At 38.6% G+C, this 20,512-nt stretch overlaps 2 protein-coding genes across 3 annotated transcripts in view; both read right to left on the bottom strand.

Moving 5' to 3' along the window:
• LOC310889320 (relaxin-3-like) lies at positions 1 to 2,893 on the bottom strand. The gene is made up of 2 exons (XM_083816603.1): positions 2,471 to 2,893; positions 1 to 694 (listed from the first exon to the last, which is right to left on the bottom strand). The coding sequence occupies exons 1-2, from the start codon at positions 2,694 to 2,696 to the stop codon at positions 327 to 329; spliced, it is 594 nt and encodes a 197-aa protein (XP_083672729.1). The 5' UTR covers positions 2,697 to 2,893; the 3' UTR covers positions 1 to 326.
• Positions 2,894 to 8,537: 5,644 nt separating this feature from the next.
• The window catches only part of PLGRKT (plasminogen receptor with a C-terminal lysine), a 27,281-nt gene continuing 15,306 nt past the window's right edge, over positions 8,538 to 20,512 (bottom strand). For both annotated transcript variants that reach the window (XM_083816604.1, XM_083816605.1), the window contains exons 3-5: positions 15,246 to 15,376; positions 14,095 to 14,204; positions 8,538 to 9,692 (exon numbers count right to left, since the gene is read on the bottom strand). In XM_083816604.1, coding sequence (XP_083672730.1) covers positions 9,571 to 9,692; positions 14,095 to 14,204; positions 15,246 to 15,376 — 363 coding nt within the window. In that variant the 3' untranslated portion in view covers positions 8,538 to 9,570. The remainder of the gene's footprint in view (positions 9,693 to 14,094; positions 14,205 to 15,245; positions 15,377 to 20,512) is intronic.

Below are 20,512 nucleotides of genomic sequence, written 5' to 3'. Positions count from 1 at the left end.
GTATAATTACATTTTAATTAAACACTTGATTTTTTCCTTACATGTTACAAAGATATATTACATTTGTAATATAAGAGTAAAGGCTGGACATTAAAATGAACTGTAAAGACTTATTAAAAAAATATAGATTAAAAGTTACTGCAGCAAAACAAAGTTATTACAGTTACATTTGAGGATTTTTTTTTGTTCGTTTAAAGAAAACCAGCAGTACTGACTGGCACTTACAGACAAAATAAAATACAGTAAGAGTTTTATTCCTCCATACAGCATTCAACCAAGTAGCACTGCAACTAACATAGATTTCATGCATAAGTGCAGATAGTATTTTAAACTCTGCATATAGTACTAATTTCAGCTTTCGTACAGCCCCATTTGCAACACATTCCTGCCAGACCCAGAGATTCACGTTTTCTTCTGGGATATCTGGCCCAAGGATAACTGTTTGATCCCACAGGATTTGCAATTCCTTTTCCTCCCCTGTCCTTCTGAGCAGCTTCTTCCACTTGTTGAAGAAATTCTTTGAAGTCATCTGCCACAGGCTCATATTCATTATAGTCATTTAAACTATACAAGTCCTTCAGTATCTCCCATCCAAGAAATGGGCTGCTTCTCTGCATCTGTTCCAGTTCAGGACCCAGCATTGATTGCAACTTGAAGTTTCCCAGAAGTTTGTTGCTTTCTGCTTGAGAGGAATCTATTTAAAGAAAAGACTTAAAGGTAAGACTTCAGGAATATCAAAAAGAGCACAGAGTTCTAAAAATCATCAATAAAAAGCCTATTTGGCTAGCAATAAGCAAAGCATTTTTATTTAGGACAGCTACTGGTGCTGCAGAGCCTCCGCTCATGATTTACTTATAGATTACTTCTCGGGCAATCTTTGTTTTGAAGGCTATGCTGCCTATTAGACATGGGAAGTATGCTGTGACAGCTGTCACTGATGTATACACATCCTATTACGCCTGCACTGTTACATATGGAGATGTGTCAGCCCTTCTGTAAAGAAAATTGTAACGTGATGTATCCAGAGACTGCATAAAATTGTGTCATGCAATTCACAAATCAGATTAGACCACTCCTCTCCCATGCACACAAACCAGTACCATAAGAAGAACAAATGGGGGGAGAAGGACTGAGTATTAGACTCAGTAAGCAAATATTTTATGTATACTCTTATAGATGGCATTTTTCTACAGCTATTTCAGCTGATACTTGCCACTCATTTCTCAAGACTTGCAGAATTTACTTAGAAACACACTTGGTCTCACTGACCCTAGACTTCTCAAAAATCCAGCACTACTTCCATTCACCTCATGCTGTTTCTCTTGTTTTTGCTTCTGCAAGGCAAGTGGCACTGCATATTTCAGCTGACGTGAGGAAAAGCAGCTTTTTTAGTTCTTAAGTTAAAAAAAATCTGAAATAGGTGTTTGCCATGTGGTCTGCATGCTGTTAATTTGGTTTCGTATTTTTGTTTCAGAAAGCTGAAAGAACATGAGAACATCAAGTGAACATTAGATTTACTTTAATATAGCCAATCAACATATACAAGCTAACTTTCAGATAGAACAGCTACCCAGATATGTAAAAAAAAATAAAAAATAGTTGTAGCTACTTTACTAGTCAAACAGTTACTAATATTCAGTAGTCACTTGGGGCAGAGAAAGACTTCCAGTTAGATAGTACAGAGCACAGTGGGGTCTCCTTTGTGACTGATGCTCTTAGACGCTACTGCTCAAGAATAGAAAGAAAAAGTTTCCTGTGAACTTTGGTGGCCCTTCATGAGGTCTTACCTTTAGAATTGTAACAAGTTACATAGTATTACTCTATTTGTTAAAGAAAAAGGTAAAATAAACCCAAAATACTGGCTTCATTTATAGCACAAGTAAAATGTTACTTCATTAACAGTATGCTTATGGAAGAAAAAACCTCTTTCTTTGCAAGTACTAGCTGTAATTCCATCTTCTTTCCTGCTTAAAAGTGTTATTTCCACTTTTTGAAATATATAAATGAGACCCAGTGCCTAGAATTACTATTGCGTTACTGTATTTTGCAAACAGTCAAAAAATACCTGCTTACCCTTTCTTAATATATTTGTCTTAGAACCTGTGATAGGAAACCCTAAGGAGTATTTTACCCGCCAGGAACTCCACCAAAGACCCTTAAAATTGAGTTTTTGTGTTTAGATCGCAACCCGAAGCGCCAAGCGAGAGACCCCCAGTTCCTCAACGTGCAAGTCGCACAGAACCGCGCAAGCTGAGCAGTAAGGAAAAAAAAAAAAAAGATAAAACTCCATATCCTATAGCCCCCATGCCCCAGCTCGGAAAGCTCAGGAGCACCGCTCCACACCTCCCGACCGAGGGGAAAGCCTGACGGGACGCGGAGGGAGGGCTCCCGGCGGGGGGCTCCGCGGGCAGCCCCCACCCGGAGGCGTCGAGGCGCCCCCAGAGCCCTCCCCTCTCCTTCGGGCACTCACCGACGGCGGGCGCCGGCTCCGCGGCCAGCAGGGAGAGCCGCTTCCAGCGGGACCCGCCGCAGGTGAAGATGACGGCGCGGATGAACTCCCGGCCGCACAGCTTCACCCCGTAGCCGTCGCCGTCGCCCGCCGACAGCAGCGCGCCCCGGGCTCCGGGCTGCCCCGGCGGGGCGCAGCACAGCAGCAGCGCCGCCGCGGCGCACGCGAGTCGCAGCCTGGCCCCCATGGCGGCCCCCAACGGCCCCCAACGGCCGCCCAACCGCCGGCCACTCGCGGCCTCGAGCCTGACCGCCGCCGCCCCGCGTGCCGGCCGACCGACCGCGCCGCCGCTCCTCGCCCGCCTCCCGCCTTTTTATCGGCTGAGGGCGGCGCTGAGTCACCGCCTCGGCACCGGCCCCGCCGACGAGGCTCGGGCCGGGGCGAGCTCCTACCCCGCCCCGGTCGCCCCCGAGGCTCCCCCCCCTGCCCCCGCCGCTCACGGCCCCGCTTCTGAAATTGGCGTCCGGCCCCCCTCTGGGCCCCCAGGGAGCAGCGGGGAGGCGTGAAGGACAGGGCGAGCTCGCCCCGTCTGGTTGGGGGCGCCGCGCCCCTCCTGCAGAAAGTCGTCCTAAACACTTTGGTTGAAGCAAAGATCACAAAACCACAGAATCCTGACGGTTGGAAGAGACCTCCAGGATCATCTGGTCCAAGCGTCCCCCTACCACCACTGTCACCCACTAAACCATGTCCCTAAGCACCACATCCAAACCTTTCCTTGAACACCCCCAGAGGCGGTGACTCCACCACCTCCCTGGGCAACCCGTCCCAGTGCCTGACTAAGGTGTATTTTGCAAAGATGTTAAAGGAAGTAAAGTAGAACACAGGCAGCTCCTCGGAACTGTTTAAGCACCAGACTCTTGAGGTGCGATTGGAGAGCTCGAATTCCTCCCGAGTTAGTCATTCTCAAGGCTGAGGCTCAGACGTGGCCGCGGGCAGCCCAGCTTCAGGGCCACCTTGGCTCTGATAGCGGCCTCCCAGGGCTCTGAAGCTCTGGGTCTGTGTGTTCCACCATCAGGCCCCTGCAGCCTCTTGCTGATAAGGGTTCTTTGGACTCACCTTGTAGGCTACACTCCTTGTGAAAGTAAACTTTTTTTTTTTTTTTTTTCCACCCAGCACAACTGGACAAGAAATAGCTGCCATGCGCTTTTCTAAAAAGCCATACTATGGAAAAACAGAAAATGTTCATCTGTCAAAAAATAGAGTAAGGCAGTGTTCTGTGGATCTTTTTGTGTGAGGGCTATGCTTTCTATTCCTTGAGAACTGTTTGCATATAGAAAAGCCTCAAAATTCAACCTAGAAGGAAAACACCTAGAAAACATGTCTACAGACTAATGTATAAAGGAGAATGATTCACTTGCACTGGAAGAGAAGACACAGACTGGATTACATTTTCAAGGAGGACTTTCGTGTTTTACACCTAGCTGGATCTCGAAAGTATGGAAGCTACAACGTTGTGTATACCTGGACTTTCTTTTTGGCCAAGTCTGAAACATTTTGGACCAGTGTACCTTCAACAGCAGACACAAACTATTATCTAGGCTGTTACTAGGATGCAGTCCTCAGGAGTGGAAGCTGACACTCTGAAATTTCCCAAGGGCTAAACATCCATCTGTTTATCTTTTGGTTAAAGTCTTAATTGCTATTCTGTTACATAGAAGTTGAAGAGGGGTAATCACAGCATGCATTTTTACAGGAAGCAACAGCTTGATCTTGTTGGTGTAGTAGACTTTTCCTGAATATATACATCACATCAGGTGAACTTATTTCTGGACTGCAAGAAGCCTTTAGGCAGGGGAACTGAATTCAGTTAGTGTGGCTGGAGAGCTGTCATCATCTACAAGTGCATTTTCAGGGCAATTAAGGAAGGTATCTCCTGAGTTAGGCAGTGACTGACCACAGTGACTTATTTAATCTGTAAACTAATACAATTTATTTTATACCCTGATGCCCATATCCTATATCGGATCCAGTCTGTAAAAGCAGTAAAATCTAGGACGTGTCTTTCTCAGTTTTTCCCTGGGGAATTTTGAGGCAGGTACTATCACACTGGTTGGTCAACCTAGCTGTAAAGCCTCTGACTCTCCACGTGTTCTAGTTTCAAATTTAACTAGAACATCTGCTATTGTGATACCACATCTAACTCTCCCTTATCAAAGGTAGGGTTTAGGGTGACTATCTTCATTTTTTTCACAAGAACCTAATTTTTGCAACTGTCTGAAGCATGTACCCTCTGACTACAGCTGCTAAAAGCAACCACTCCAAAGACTGGAAAACAAAAAGTTCAAAACAAGTTTTCTGACCTCACACATTTCTCCTTCAAGGCTACCGAATGCAAAAGAATACCGTCTATGTTTTCTGTTGTGCTTTTTGGTAGGTGATCGAGCATAGGTTGTCAAAGAGGCCTCGGAGGGTATGTCTTTTTGAGACATCCATAATTCCTCAGGGGGAGCTCACACTGCAGCACTCTTCATCACTCCTTGTTGAAAAGCACAGGCTACAAATTCTCTTTTACTAGGATTAAAGACTGCAACAAAAGTCAGTGATTTAATGAGTTTGATAAAGGATCATATCTGAATGAGCCAGCAGTAGTTTGACATTGCTTAATGTCACTACGCTCGGTGCTGTTTCACCAGTAGGGTGTACTACTCAGTATTTTTCCTCCAGCCATATTTTAATAACGCTGCCTTTGCACCTAGGGCTTTTGACTAGATCTATTGTGATTTGAATAGCAGGTTATAAAGAAACTTACTAGGTAAGTCATATAACTTTAAATCATACAGGATTTTATATAGAAAAGTCTAACTGGCAATCCTTCAGTGATTTGCCATGAATTTAAATCAAGTCAGAGGCTAAGCTGGTTTAGCTGTTTATCATAGCGAGAAAAACTACCTCTGTTCAAACTAATACACACAGAAGAAAATAACTAATTTGAACATTTACATAGTAGCTCAACCAATCTGAAGTAACTATCCACCTTCTTACTGTCTGAATTATAATGAATTATAATGAAGAACAGACAACGGCACAGCAAAGAAATGAAATCTACAGGATCTTGCAATATAGATACTGTCTCAATGCAAGTATTTTTTCATTTTCTATTTCCTAAAATAAGGTAAAGATGATTGTACCATTTCTCTCCCTTGTACTAGATTTTGAATCTGTTGGCCAATAGCAATCAAATTGTACAGAGGGTAGTGTGATTCATGAAAACAGGTGGCTAATAAAAGATATACCCTTCAACAGTACCTTGATAACCTTCAGTACTTCGAACAAAATGTTTATTCCCCTGACGAATATCAGACAGCCTACACAGAAGGTCAGGACAAAAATGCATAGATTTCATTGGTATCTTTTCAGAGACTTCATTTCAAATTCATGGAGTCCAGTGCTGCAAGAACTACTTAGTTTTTGGAAGTTGCTCAAACATGAACTTTAAATATTTCTTAAGATTGTACCAGACAGAATTCTGTAACAAATGAGAAATGTCACTTTATGCATGTGACTGGTGATTATGTGTTAGTGTTATCCAGGTATCTATGTAGAGCTTCATCATAAAATGACTGGGTTTTAGAAAACAGCAGTTCACCTTTAAGGAAGCTAATAGTTCAAAAATGAAGAAATCCAAGTGTTTTAGATAATACATTCCTAGACTGATTAAATGACTCAATAATAATGCAGAACATATCTTGCTCGTATATTGTCCACATACGTGCTTTCCACCCCACTACTTTTAAGAGCAGCGAGATGCAGTCACAGTCACCAAATAACCTCAAAACACTTAGGAAGGAGCTTGTAAGAACCGTCTTTTCCTATTATAAGGGAGGGTTTGGAAAAGATAAATCATTCATCTAAGCAGACTGGACCCCCCGACATAACTTTACTTCTTTCTCAGCAGTACTTATGTGTCCTATCAAAATCAGATTAACAACAGAAGTGCGGGATGAGCAGTTGTGGCTCACAAGTAGCATGCACTTCCTTGGATTCTAAATGAGACATATCCATAACAAGAACATAAATAGTTTAATTTTGACAACCTAATCATGACTTACCTCTCACTTTCTCTGAAAAATCCTGTTCTGAGTGACATTGATTCAGGTTTCATGGCTATCAGACATTATGGCCCGGAATGACAACAGGATTACGGTGATAAGAGTAGCTCTCGGGTTAGAACAAGTTCTCCCTGCAGTTATTCTCCTTCTCTTCCCCCAATGATTCTTGAAAACAGAGACAGTTGCTGTGATACATTAAAGGAAGTCTTAGAGCTGAAGCCAGCTGAGCACCCATGACAGAAGAGATCAGGATGTTTTATGTTTCATGTATTTGTTTCTGAATACAGCTGATATGATGATTATGGGCAACTTGTGCTGTAAACATATATTTCCCCGAAGTAGGTTCTGTCAAAGGTAAGCTTCTCTACTTTCCTTCATTATTCTCTGAAGAGAATTATACAGTTCAGCCACTCTATAGCTGGATAGCTATGTGACAGATATGGCTGCGTTTGGCATACACAAGCATTTCCTTTAGTGCACTGGCAGTGAAATAAATATTCAGTACCACAGAATGAGGATCTTCAAAACAAAGCCATAATTTACCCAGAAAACAACAAACAAACAAAACCAGAATAAAGCTAATATCAGGAAAGAAAGGTGAATAAACCATTAAAATCTTGACAATCTTTGGCACATTTTGTGTAGCCCATTTAAATGCATTTCTGGGTTTGGCATTAGACTGTCCTGTTTAGAGCACGTTAGCATGTTCATCCTTTTCCCCTATAAATTTAGTAACTTTCACTGATACCAACTGGATAACACTGAATGAAACTTGCCTTATCTTACTTTTGTGTGTGTGTGTGTGAGGGGGAGTTGGGGACACACTCTTGCAATGATCTTAAGTTTAACCCTGGAGAGAAAAAATAAATAAATCAAATTTAGCTAGGATGAAGTAATAAGTAGCTTTCCGACTCCCTCTTAAAACTGCTATCTTGGTCATTATTTTGCTTAACCTGTCTGCTTCATTTAACACTGCTTTTTGATCAAACACCATAGCCAGCAATCTATCACAAACACACAGATGCTAATTTATAATTCTCAGTGGGTAGGATTAGGATATTTCCTAATTTTCTAACACTTGTAAGTAAAACTACAATATAGACTATTAAAACTGCTCTCTTGTAGAATGTCTTCCATAGGATTAAAAGGTAGATTAAAACGCACTGGTGGAGACATACAAATACCAAAGCAAACTGTGTAATTGTTTTTTTCTTTCTTGGAAGAAAGAGTATCAAGAGATGATAGAGATCAAAACATAAAAGCTTGTTAGAACATCTCCAGAATTAAAGCTAGGCCTACTTCAGCCCCTGGAGGAAAGGTAGCAGAGGATATGCTACCTAGATAAAAACAAGTAAGCAGGGATGCCTATGTCCCAAGAATAGAACAGATCATAGCAGCAAGTTAGGACATGTTTTTGTGGTGAGAGATTGTATTATAGGATAGGCAGAAAACGTGAGGTGGTCTTGAGCTGCTTTTTGTGCGTGTGCAGAAGTGCACTGACTGGCAGAACACACCTGAAAGCACCACAGGCTGAGCTGAGGCATACCTTCCAAGGTGATTAAAATCACTGCCTGAAATCCGGTGTGGCAAAAGTGTAGACCAAGCTCTTGAAACCAAAGCTATTATAACCCATTTTACTGCTCTGCACAATGAAATGTATCACTTTTGAAAGTGTATGCAGTTTGTTAACATGAATATGAGAGAGGAACGCAGAACCAATTACAAAAGCGACTGAATGTAGAAGTGAATGCACTTTCAGGAATCATCGTATACAGCTATGAAAACTGTGGTATTAATTTCGTCTACTTTGAAAAGCTCTTGTTACATGATATATTCACCTGTCTTACTGTACCAATATCCTAATCTCAGTCATCTTCCAAAACAGATTTGGGGCATTATCTCCAGCTGGAATTTAATTTTTAACTAAAATAAAATTGTCAATACTAAAATTGCAGTTTAAAAAAACATCACCAGAAGACTTTGGCTTAATTCTTTACTGGATACTTTTTGGACATTTGTTTTAATCCCCACAATTAGATTAATGCTAGAAGAGTTTCCATCCAAAACACACAGCAAAATCCATTTTTAAACATGATTTCCAATACAGAAAGTTGCATTTTTTACCAAGTATAACATCAGAATACTAAAATACACTAAAATTATATTCTCTCTCGGTGTATTTCATGCTACAGTAAAGGCATGCAAAACTCCCTCAGTTTTTCAGTACTTGTAAGGCCCCTTGGATGTACCCATTACAAAAACATACATTAATAGTTTTGCTTGCTGCTAGTCTGTGTTAATATTCATCTTAGTAGTGAAACTCTGATTTCATGTAAACAAATTATCCTGAGTTTCAGAATGTCAAACAAGCATGAAAAAGATTCAGGAAATAGCTACATAATTTGTTTTCTCTTTTTCAGAAATTATCTCTGCTTATACTTTAATACAGTTTTTCATAAGAGTAAAACACACAGTTAGTGAGTGACGTGTTTACTTCTGAACCTACTTCTGATAAAAGCTGTTTATTCCAGAATTTGAAGCAGAGATGCTGAGTTCACTGCCTAAAGAACAGCAACTAAAAAGTGTCTTGTTTTTCAAAGAAGTTGACTGTCTATTCCTGACTTCAAATTGATCTCTGCATCTTCAAATATATTTGAAAATTATAATAATATTTTTACAAATTTGTAACTACCAATTAACTTATTTTTGTCGATTATAGTCAGTTTGGTCAGCACCACACATTTTTACTACAGGTGAAAGTTATTTTCAGACTCAATAGACACTGGAAATTCAGTATTTCACTCTGAACAAGAAAAATATCCTACCGTAACAACGGATATTTTCAAGAGATACATCCAGTATGAAAATCATTGCTTTAGAATGTACTGATTTTTTAAAAATGATTTACTTTTCACTTAAAACACTTAATTTTCTCAATATTTTAATGATCCATCTAAGTCCCAAAACACCATTACAATTACAATTCAGATACTAAACTTCAACACCATCCTCCTATTTTTCTATGAAGAACTTGCTCTGAGATCTTCTGATTTTTTCCAGGTCTTCAAAAGTGAGTGGTCCCTTTGGTGGTTCTAGCAAAGCGTTCTGCGTGTCCAATATGTTTTCTGCTTCACCTTAGAAAAAAATAAAAAATTAAATACATAAATATAGTTCTTCACCCATACTGTGAGAAAGCAAATGAAGTGGGAAGAAGAGAAAGAGGGAGAGAAAGAGGGAGAGAAAGAGGGAGAGAAAGAGGGAGAGAAAGAGGGAGAGAAAGAGGGAGAGAAAGAGGGAGAGAGAGGGAGAGAGAAAGAGGGAGAGAGAAAAAAAGCTGATTTAGCTATTCTTTTTTGGGCAAGAATAACAAAATACCATGTTGCAGCTATGTACTTTACAAAGGAGCTGATGACATCATAGTATCAAAGATGTCTTTAAGGAATTTTGGACTAGTGGAATAACTATACACAGAAGTGTTTGATCTGAAATGAGTGTCTGCCTCAGGCTGCATTTGTTTGAAAGAACTTCAGCCAAAACAATCCATTATGCTGTTGCTGCTGTCTGTGTTAGCCCCTTTCTCCTAAAAACTACACTGAGTTATAGCCATTTGTCTCCTAGAGGTGTATTAAACACACACTTTGGAAAAGGTGTACTTTACATCAGCCCTGTACTGTATTTCACGAATTCTGTGAGTCTGGGAAAAGGGTGGGTCACACATGCACATGAAAGAGTATATATGGTTTAAGAAGGAAATTTCCTGTACACGCTATCCCAGATAAGCCATATTTGGGCGCCCTTTCTCTTGTCGCACATCTAGGCTAAACAACGTTAGGCTACAGGCACAAAGTGCATAATACAGGACTTGAAGAAGCACTGGCCAAAGCATACTACTCACAAAAAACGTTTGCTAAGACAGTTACCCAAACATACAGTCTAAGCAGCATAGCAGGGAAAAGTTGTAGGGTGCAGAACGCTCTGGGTAAGGTTAGAATGAAAACATCTAGGACAGAGAATCCAAAAAACAAAGATATAGTCTGAACATTATACATCAGTTGTGGTGGTCCACTGTGATATAATAAAGGATGAAGATAAGGCAAAGAATGTGTTTTGACTGATGCCATTTGGTACAATGCCAAAAATCTTGTTTACCTATGCCTTATCTCCTAGCTTGATCATTACAGATGTGACTTGAAGCTCTACTTACGTGCAATGAACCTGACTGAATACTGTCATGCAGTCTAGACTGCAGCCATTCCATAAAACAAATCTGAATGCTGAAATCTCCAGCTGCAATTTTGGTTAGTATTACAGTGCTTGGGATCTCCATATCAGTACTATCCAAAAGGACGACACTAGTTACCACTTCCAGTGACTGCTAAAACGACAGTGAGAGTCTGATATGGCCCTGGCACCCTAACAACTTTTCAACAGCATAAACAGAACTCAAAACAAGTACTTCCTCCTATATACTCAGTTTTACCTTTAGTTACTCCAAGCTATACAACAGAAAAAAACCCCAACACCTCTAAATTCAATGTGGGAGAAAAGGCACGTCATGAGGAAATACGTGAACAAGTAGACCAGAAACAGAGTAAATTAAATATAAGCAAGGTCAAAGACAAAGTGCTTGGTGAAACAGAAATAGAGGAACTTTCTAGGGGCATAGACTGATTCCAAATAATGAAGGATAGCAGATGCAGGGCTATTGATCAAGGTGGTACAGATAAATGGAAAACTGTGGAGATACTGAAAGAATTGCAGTTAGTTTAGAAGAGGGGAATTGACTCTAAGGCTGAACACAGGCATACCCTAGAGGGAAGAGACCAGTTAAAGAGGCAACAGTAAAAGGAATGGTGTATACCCTTGTTTTAACATCACAGAGATGAAGCACGGCATGAACCAACAGAACACATGGGCAAGTAGAGAAGTGGCTGAGAAAGGAGCCTGGGTATGAGCACAGGTATCAGCTGAGTAATAAGAACAAGCATTGTGGCTGTAGGTCAATTGTGTCATAAGGTCTTCTCTTCAGCTACTTAATTTTTACCTTGAAATAAAAATAAACTCATGAACCAGATTTCTACGTAATTATAAACCTTTTTCTGATTTTCAGCTTAGATTCATTCAAGCTAGCTCATTCCCTTTTATTCTGCTGCTGATATTAGTCATAAGTTTAATTAACTTCCCTCCCTTACTTTATTCTATCCTACCCTGTAAGTAGGGCCTGTAGCCCCAAATCTCTGTTGTCTTTTTACAAGGCTAAGCAGACTTCAAATTCTCTCACAAGGCAGCTTGTCATTCCCTGATAATTTTAACTCTTCACTAATTCTAGATTCCTCATACAGAAGTGATCCGAATTATGTAGAAAATACCAAGGACGTATTACTCTTTTCTGCATCAATACTTTCCTGTCTGTATTCTTTATTTGTACTACAGTTGTGGAATCTCCAACCCTGGAGATACTCAAAAAGCCAACTGGACATGGCCCTAGACGACTGGTTCTAGCTGGCCCTGCTTAAGCAGTGTGGGGATTGAACCAGATGACCTCCAGGCGTGCCTTCCAACCTAAACCGTTCCGTGATTCCACACTAGAAAACCTCTCACCTGATGTTCCCAGACTTTGCTTGATCCTCTTACATTTTCATCACACTACTGGGTTATAATTATTCACTGATTACCTAATACATTGGGGTTTTTCACCCTTTCTTTATTACTTCCAGCTGGTGAGCTCTGATTGTAGAAATTCCTATTAGTCTCTATCTTCTTGCTGTCCTTCTTATCAAATTGAATTCTAATTTATCTCAGTTCTTCAGGTCATCAGTTCTTGTATTACAGCTTTCCCTTGACAAAATCAATCAAGTTTGTCATCCACAAATTGTATTAGTATTAACTACTCACAATTTCAAATACAAAACAAAAGTAGATCCAGACCAAATCTTGAGGATCTTCGTTATAATCCTGCTAAAGCCAAGCGATCCATGTTAAGCACAAACCTTTGACATCTCCTCTTTACCCCAGTGCTCACCTTTCTACTGATTTCAATGTCCTTCATGCTAACTTAATCTTCATACCACACTAAATGCTTTCATGAGTTTATAGTACATCTACCACATTTATTTTGGAAAACGGAACTGATTTTCCAAGAAAAGACATACGCAGTTTGGCAAACTTCATTTTATCTTCTTGTCCATTTGGCTCTATATCTTTTCTTATTCTTTCCTCTAAAATCCTTGTCACATGCCTTGCATACCACTGAAGTTGCCATAATCGATCTGAAGTTAAGAAGATGACTTTCCACCACTGTGATACCTGAACAGGGTATCACATTACCTATCTGAGAGGGTAGTGAGGGGTACCCCTTTAGAGGACTGCATGAACTCACTAAACATATCATATACTATTTTCAAGGGACCTGCATTATCATAAGATTTTGGATGAAAATTACATTCTTCAAAAAAAAATTAACAAATCCTAAATTCCAAGTTTTGCTTCTCCACTGAATGTGTACTACTTTATTTTTCAACATTAATTTCATTAGCCACACAATTTTTCTCCCAATGCTTAGCTGCCTATTCATATTAAAAAAAATAAGAAATGTATTTGGTGGGGTTTTAAAAATGTTCATAGATATACATTGCTGTGTTGCTCAAATTTTTTTGCATCTGTCAGCAGCTGTAAATATTTTAGTTTTTCTAATTACTCTATCATTATTTTCAATGAAGTACACGCACACAGCTAGGAAACCTAGCTCTTAGCTCTGGAAGTTAAGACCAAGAGCAGTCTGTTTCAGTAGCAGAATGCAAAGTCAATCCAGTTAATTAAAATGATTTACAAAGGTGACACGCCATGGCCCAGTGTTGCCTTCACGTACAGTGAACACTGTCTTAGCATGCCTCGCTCACTAGGAATCAGAGCGAACATTAAAGCATCTATCAGATTTTCCATAATCCTCAACATCGATCATTTAATCAGGTCCACCACTGGCAACCATGAGGCAAGACCCCACTTTCTGGGGCTCACCTTTCTCTTTTCCATCTTAGCAGGGCACTGTGGCAAGATGATCAGCTGATGACTGTCCTTGATCGTGAAGGTGTAAGGGCATGATTCCTGTCTGTATCCCTTTATCTGCTCTTACCATCCCTATCCTCTGCCAAAACAGCAGCATCTGAATGCAATATGGAAGGAAATCACTACATGTGTCACTGCTTCCAAATATGTAATGCTTACTTCAGCTGTATTTACAACTTTAGAATTATTTAGAACTTCAAACTTTTTTTTCTATTTTTTTTGAGTCAGGGAAAGAGAAATCAGAACACAGTTTGAACTGCAGGGAAAGGCTATGAAAGTAGAAACCTTTGACAGAGAAAGGACCTGACGGTAACAGAAGAAAAAAAAAAGAAAAAAAAAGGGTGATATTTTTGTCTGAAAAAGAGAAAATCTATTTCAAGTTCTCTCCCAGTCATTCTAAAAAGGCAAGAGATTATCTGAAATATTAAGTTTGGTTCTATGTATCAACCAGACAGACTCATACACACATACCTTTTATCCTTTGCAACAGTGTCCCATAGCCCATATCATACTGATAGGCAAATATAAAGCTTAAGGGAACTATTGGCAGTAAAACTCCTGGGTTCTTCTTTTTTATTGCTCTGTTTAAAAAAAAAAAAACAAAAACAAAAAAACAAGAAGAAGGAAATCCATAATTATTTAGGACATTCAGCATATCAGCACTGTTAGTTGAGGTTGATCTTGACAGTCTAGGACTTGCATAACCTTCTACACTATTTAATCAAAGAAGAAGTCATCTTAATTTCCTTGAAAGAATTTGGTTGCCTTCTGGTCAGCTTGTGTAACCTTCTGTGCTCAACTATCAACACAAAGGTATTAGAGAAAATGCGTCAAGTGAGTTTTTAATACATTTAACATGAAATGGGATAATCTAACCAGTGTTGCATTGCATATATCCATCTAGCCTCATGCAACATGTTGTAATTGAGACCTTACAATCTGTTCCAAATGCATCTTAGTGCATAGAGAATGCTTAATGCATAAGATGCATTTTATCTGTCGTATGTACACAAAACTACAAATATTCCTACATTTCCTCTAATCACTTCATAGCACAAGAAAAACGTATTACCTAACAAGAGTACTATCAGGTAAGTTCTTCCACATGCAATGCACATTTTTAGCTAGTATTTTTCTCCCCACGAGAAACCTGCACTCTTCATTCAAATTTTAAGTGACCAGATTTCAGAATATATGTACTTGTTCACTGACATTAAAAAAATTCAGCTGATGGAGTATTTGTACCTAATGACTAGTTCATTAAATCACAATTCAGACAAGAAAATAGTATGGTTTTCAAAAATCCCTCCTGTTACATACACGATTTTTGTTTTACATCAAATTTTTAGTAGTTCAGCTATATCATTTTATTGTCAGGTCACAGGTCTCTGCTTTTATATAAGTATGTAGTACAGACATAATATATAAATATGTAGTACAGACATAACTAAATCACATTCAGAAGCAGACAGAAATCAACAGAGTCACTTAGTTATTCCATCAACCTCTGAGCAGTTACTGGATAAAAATAACTACCAGATAAAATGCAAAAGGAAGATCCAGCACTACAAAAATATAATTGTAATCTATTTACATTTTTTATTAGAAAATAAACTTCATACCCCGCTGTTAAACCTATAGCAGCAAGTCCAAAGAATGTCCCAAAGTATTTAAGAAATTCCCGTGTCCAAGCAATCTGCATGGCTGTTTGTCTCTCTCTCATCTGATTCTGCATCAGTAGTTGCCTTTCCAGCTAAAAGAAAGGAGAGAGGTTAAACAAAATTAAGTCATCCATTTATTTTAAAGATTAGTCAATCTCTCATTGGTCTATAATCCAAACCGTTAAGTAAGACGGTTTCCTTTTTGTTCTTTTACTGCAGTCATTCATAGGTGTTGACTAAGAATGATCTATGAAGAGTTTACACCAAGAAAACACTAAGGTCAACCAGCAAATGCTTTAGTATAGTCTTTCTAATGCTCTTTCACATGGTCAAGAAAATCAAAATACCAGCGTTAGGTTTTGTGAGCTCCCTGAGTCTCATTGGCACTCCCTAGGTTAAGGTTCTCTGACCTTTGCATTTCCACAGTGATCCAAAGGGTACCATCCTGCTCTCCGTTTTTTTTCTGCTTGTAGCTGTCAGTATGTGTCTTTAGGGTCAGCCTTGACACTTTTTTCCCCTTTGAGAATTTCTTTTCTCATTAATGATGCATCATCAGGATAATATTGCAAAACAGCACAGTTTATAAATACAGAAAAAGACTGCGAAGATATCACACCTTTTAAAGCTAATGGAATACATCACAATAGTCCCTGAGGAAATACTTCTGGAACCAAAATAAAAAACAATAATGCAAAAAGTACCATCTGGACAATATATTAACAGATCAAAGAACCTTCCATGGTACAGAAACATAAAAAAACAAACCACAGACTATTTATTTTTTAAAAAATAGATGTTCTGTCTAAATATATTGGTTCATATTTGCCCAGAGAGGCTGTGAATGCCCCATCCCTGGAGGTGTTCAAGACCAGGCTGAACGGGGTCCTGGGCAACCTGATCTGGCGGCTGGCATCCTTGCCCATGGCAGGGGGTTAGAACCAGATTATCTTCAAGGTCCCTTTCAATCTGAGCCATTCTATTATTTCCATTAAATAAATACTAAAAATTTAGTATTTCTTAAAAGTTCTTCTCTACTGTACACCAAAAAGCACAATCATTTTTCCTCCTTAGAGTGCTGCCAAAAATAGGAATTGTGCCGAAAATAAGCAGTCTGAAACTTGAATATATAAGTTAGTTAACACAATAAGAAGTCTGCTTCTTCCCGTTAATATTTGTAACTCAGTTTAGGGAAAAAGCAGAGTACCTGATTTGGTATGCCTAGCTTAGCTAAGTGAGTTGCGTAAAAGTCCAGCAAGGTACACGAAACTGAATACCAGCTGCCTAAAGAAATGTATTCTAGAAAAGAAAGAAGAAAGAGAGAATTCAGAAAGTTCACTCCTCATGCATCTGTAAAGTAAGTAATTAAATCTGTTCTTTTCTTCTGCTTTCTAATTCAAGAATAATTTAAAAGATTTGTAATTACTTAAGGTTTCCACCATTTATTCATCTCCATTACTATTGATTTAGCCTGAACAGAACACTTTCTGTTAAATTGTTACTAATTATTTCTTCAGACTATGTTGATCTTGCTATCTTATTTACAAGGTCATTCAGTATCTAGATAGGTAGAATTAATTTTTTAGACAGCATAATAAAAAAAGGACAGATCTAATTACATATAATTGTACACAGTAGGAAAAACAACATTCACTGTAGTCTCACAATACTGTTTCATCTCTTTCCTCAAGACTTACATTGCAATTGTTGTTTGCACAAAAATATCATCAACAGGCTCTAGTTTCCTGACATCCATAATTTTCAGATCACTTTTTTTCCAGAACAAATAATTACATAGCGGCTGACAAACCACTTAATAAAATATCAAAATAATTAGATTTTATTTTGTCACCCACGAGAGACTTGGAAATTCTAAAGTAAGCAAGCACACTGCCCGTTAATTAGCCCCATTGTGGACCCAAATATCCTAAGCCTGGTAAATTGCTGAGGGTTGATGTGACAAGATAAAATAATGACATGTAATATCAGTGTAATGATCTCTATTTTTCCCTTCAGTTTGATGATGTGTGTAGTTTGCACACGTGTGAAAAGTACTAAGGGTCCTTTGTTTGCTTGCTGGCACAGATGAGGAGTTTACGCTTCCAAAACGCACAGCAGTACCGTAAATAAGCTTCAATTTGAAGACATACATGGGGAGGAAGTGGGACGAGGTTATGCTTATGAAATATAGGTCTTGACAAAAGGAAACTTACTGGAGCAGGAGAACAAAACTCGACAGTTTATTATGCATGGATAGTAGTGGGAAGTAAACATGGAATAAAAATTTTTATATAAATAACTTTTATATAAATAAAAGTTTTAATTTTAAATCTACAAGAGTAAACTAAAATATGACCTCTTTAAAAAAATAATTCAGTTACTGCTCAGCAGCCCTTTATAACCCCAGACTTTAAAAAAAGATAATTACCAGGTCACAGACACTGAGGTCACACAAAGACCTTTCTGTAGGAGCCTCTCCTATCAAATTTCAAAAGCCCAAGGCTACTTTCATGTATATTTAATACAAATAAGTAATTTATGAAAATAACAGTATAAATGGAAACAACTTGTTTTGTACCTTATGAGCAGCAGTCAGATAACATACTCATACAATTTTTCATATTCTTTTTTAACCAGAAGAATATTTTTTTTCCCTATTTGTAAAGCCTTCAACTTTCTACACGGTAGCCCCATCCAAAAAGAAGCAGGAAAACTTCATAGAAAAACCCTCGTAATTCCTTTCCTCTGAGCAGACTTCTTCATCGTGGACATAGCATCTTGCCTCTATGGAACATAATATTGTATTTAAATTCATTTCTTTAAAAAGGATGCTTTTGCGGGGAAGTTTAGACTGATGAATGTTAAGACAAGCATTTTATGTGTATGCAGGAAAATGTGGCATAATCAGGAAGAAAATGTTTCATAGGAATCTTCATGTACAGAAAGCTGCAAAAAGTTTACATTCTATTCAACAAGTGACATTTAGCTAAACTAATAATTTAATTTTTGCTATTACTCAAGTTGCACAATGTTACAGTGAAAATTTTATTAAATGAGATCTATTCTTGTACATAAAATTTTGTACCAAGAAAGTGTGAAGATGTTTTTGGAGATGGTAAGTAGTTAAACTGATTTTTATTTAGTAAAAAGTTATATGAAGAAAATCAAATAAAAATACACAAATATCACTAAAGATGCTCTATTATCTTTTTGAATCTGTGCAATGTTATGCCAAACCCAGGAATACATCTCCCAAACACCAGAAATACCCTTTGTTCTGTCCTCCTTTATTCTACACATCTTCATTCTTACTTCCCATTTCTTCCACACCAATATCGGTCATGTCACTTGGCAAAGTTTTATCCTGCCAAAACAAAGGGCTGTAGTACTGTAGCAGTAGGACTGTAATGGAAACCTGAGTAATGGAGAGATTTAGTGTTCCATGGCAATTCTGCAATGGCCTCACCGGATTTCAAGCTTTACTTAAGTAAAAAGAAAAGTGGAAACTGAGCAACAGCTAAGGCCAAAGTTGTCCCAGAACACAGAGTTTCATCACACAACTTCCTGGAATAATTGCAGGAAAATCAGTTTGGAGAATGTCTGAGCTCTTGGGAAGTGCTCTAGCCAGTGCGCTGCTGAATGACATGGGCCAATGCCGCTGGCACATTCCAAGCACAGGAACACATATTCAGAGCATGCCCCTCTGTCAGACTCTGACAAAGCAGATAGGAGGCAGAGCACCACACAGATGACCATGTCCTAAGAGCATAACCCACCGTCTGCCCACAAAACAGATTTCTATTAGCAATGTTTGGCAGTGAAAGTGTAAATACATCTTAAATTCATTTTGGATGCTCTCATTTAAGAATTTAAGCATCTGCAAGGGAACTCAAGCAGTCCCTGTGTACTTCAATCTTTAGGACATTCAGGCATAATACTTTGGTGCTTGCCCATTCAATACGCCAATCTTAATTGAACATCTTAAGCTCCCACAGTTTTGCATGAATTGGATAGCCTGATAGGCTGACTTTACAGTGGCAAACAGCTATTGGTAGATCATAAGGCAAAACCTCAACCACTCTCTGATTCTGTGACTTTAACCTAAAGCAAGTCAGGACTTGACGGCAGATCTATATAGGGAAAGATTCAGGAACCCACCACAAAAGATGATTCCAAATTAGATGAAAGATACAAAACCATATCGTGTTTGACTGCAGTTCAAATCAATATCCCATTTTCACCTGTTAATTTCTTAATAATTGTGTCTTATTTTCCTCCACATGTGTTCTATTGAAAATGCCAGCCATGCTGTCATAGTGAAAGGATAGAGAAGACTTTTGACCTATTAACATGTAGATTTTATGACAAAGGCCAGGTCCCACACCCTTAAGACTTTGCAATGAAGTTTAAGATAACTTCTTTTCCCATTACAGAAGATCAGAAGGGGGAAAAAAAAAAAAGTTTATTATTCATACTTAGAGCAGTTGTGCTATGGCTTACTTAGCATTATGTCACTGACATGATTAAGATGACTTCTGAGGAAAAAAGCTATAGTGGTGTATCATGCACAAAGGTGAACAACACTCCACTGTTCAAGTGCCATTTCCCAGGGTATAAATTATATTTAACTTTAAACACTTAGGCTTCCCACTGATATAGCCAAAAACCTTTGACAGGGACTATTTATACCACTGCACTTGTATAAAAAATACAGCTTAAAGGGACTCAGGTGCAGATTTATTATGGGAAGAAGGGAGGTGCTCTAAGCTTCCCACTCAGGTTGCTCTGCACAGCACAAGAGAGCTAAAGCTGTGATGTGGATGCTTGGGTACACACCCAAGTATGCTTTTTTGTTACTGTTCGGAAATCGTGTCCTACAAGAATCGGACCACATTTTAAAGACACATATGAAAGTAAGTGAGTATCATAATTAAAAAAAAAAAAGTGACACTTTTTTGTGAGTTTAAATCCATAGCAAACAGGCTTTCTTAAATCAAAGTACCAACTTCTTTATTGGTAATAAATATTGATGGTATCATTTTAAAAATCAAGTTCAGTATTTCAAAATAAAATGGGTTCTAGTAGCAAGTGACATTTTATATTTTATAACACTCTCAGGAGGACCAAATTAGAATTAACTTTCCCATTTAAAAAAAAATACAGTTAGTGGTTTCTCAACACTGTGTAAGAGCTGATTAGCATTTGAAGTCTGACACATACCAACTGTTATA

This window comes from Anser anser (genome assembly GCF_964211835.1).
Source record: "Anser anser genome assembly, chromosome: Z".
NCBI classification, from domain to species: domain Eukaryota; kingdom Metazoa; phylum Chordata; class Aves; order Anseriformes; family Anatidae; genus Anser; species Anser anser.
Note: the sequence above shows the minus strand (reverse complement) of the source record. Positions and strands in the feature narration are given on the sequence as shown.

Excerpts from the sequence above, each read along its gene's own strand:
- LOC310889320 (XM_083816603.1), bottom strand. The coding sequence starts at position 2,696 with ATGGGGGCCAGGCTGCGACTCGCGTGCGCCGCGGCGGCGCTGCTGCTG. Across the intron at positions 695-2,470 it reads GGAGCCGGCGCCCGCCGTCG|ATTCCTCTCAAGCAGAAAGC; the intron begins GTGAGTGCCCGA and ends TTCTTTAAATAG.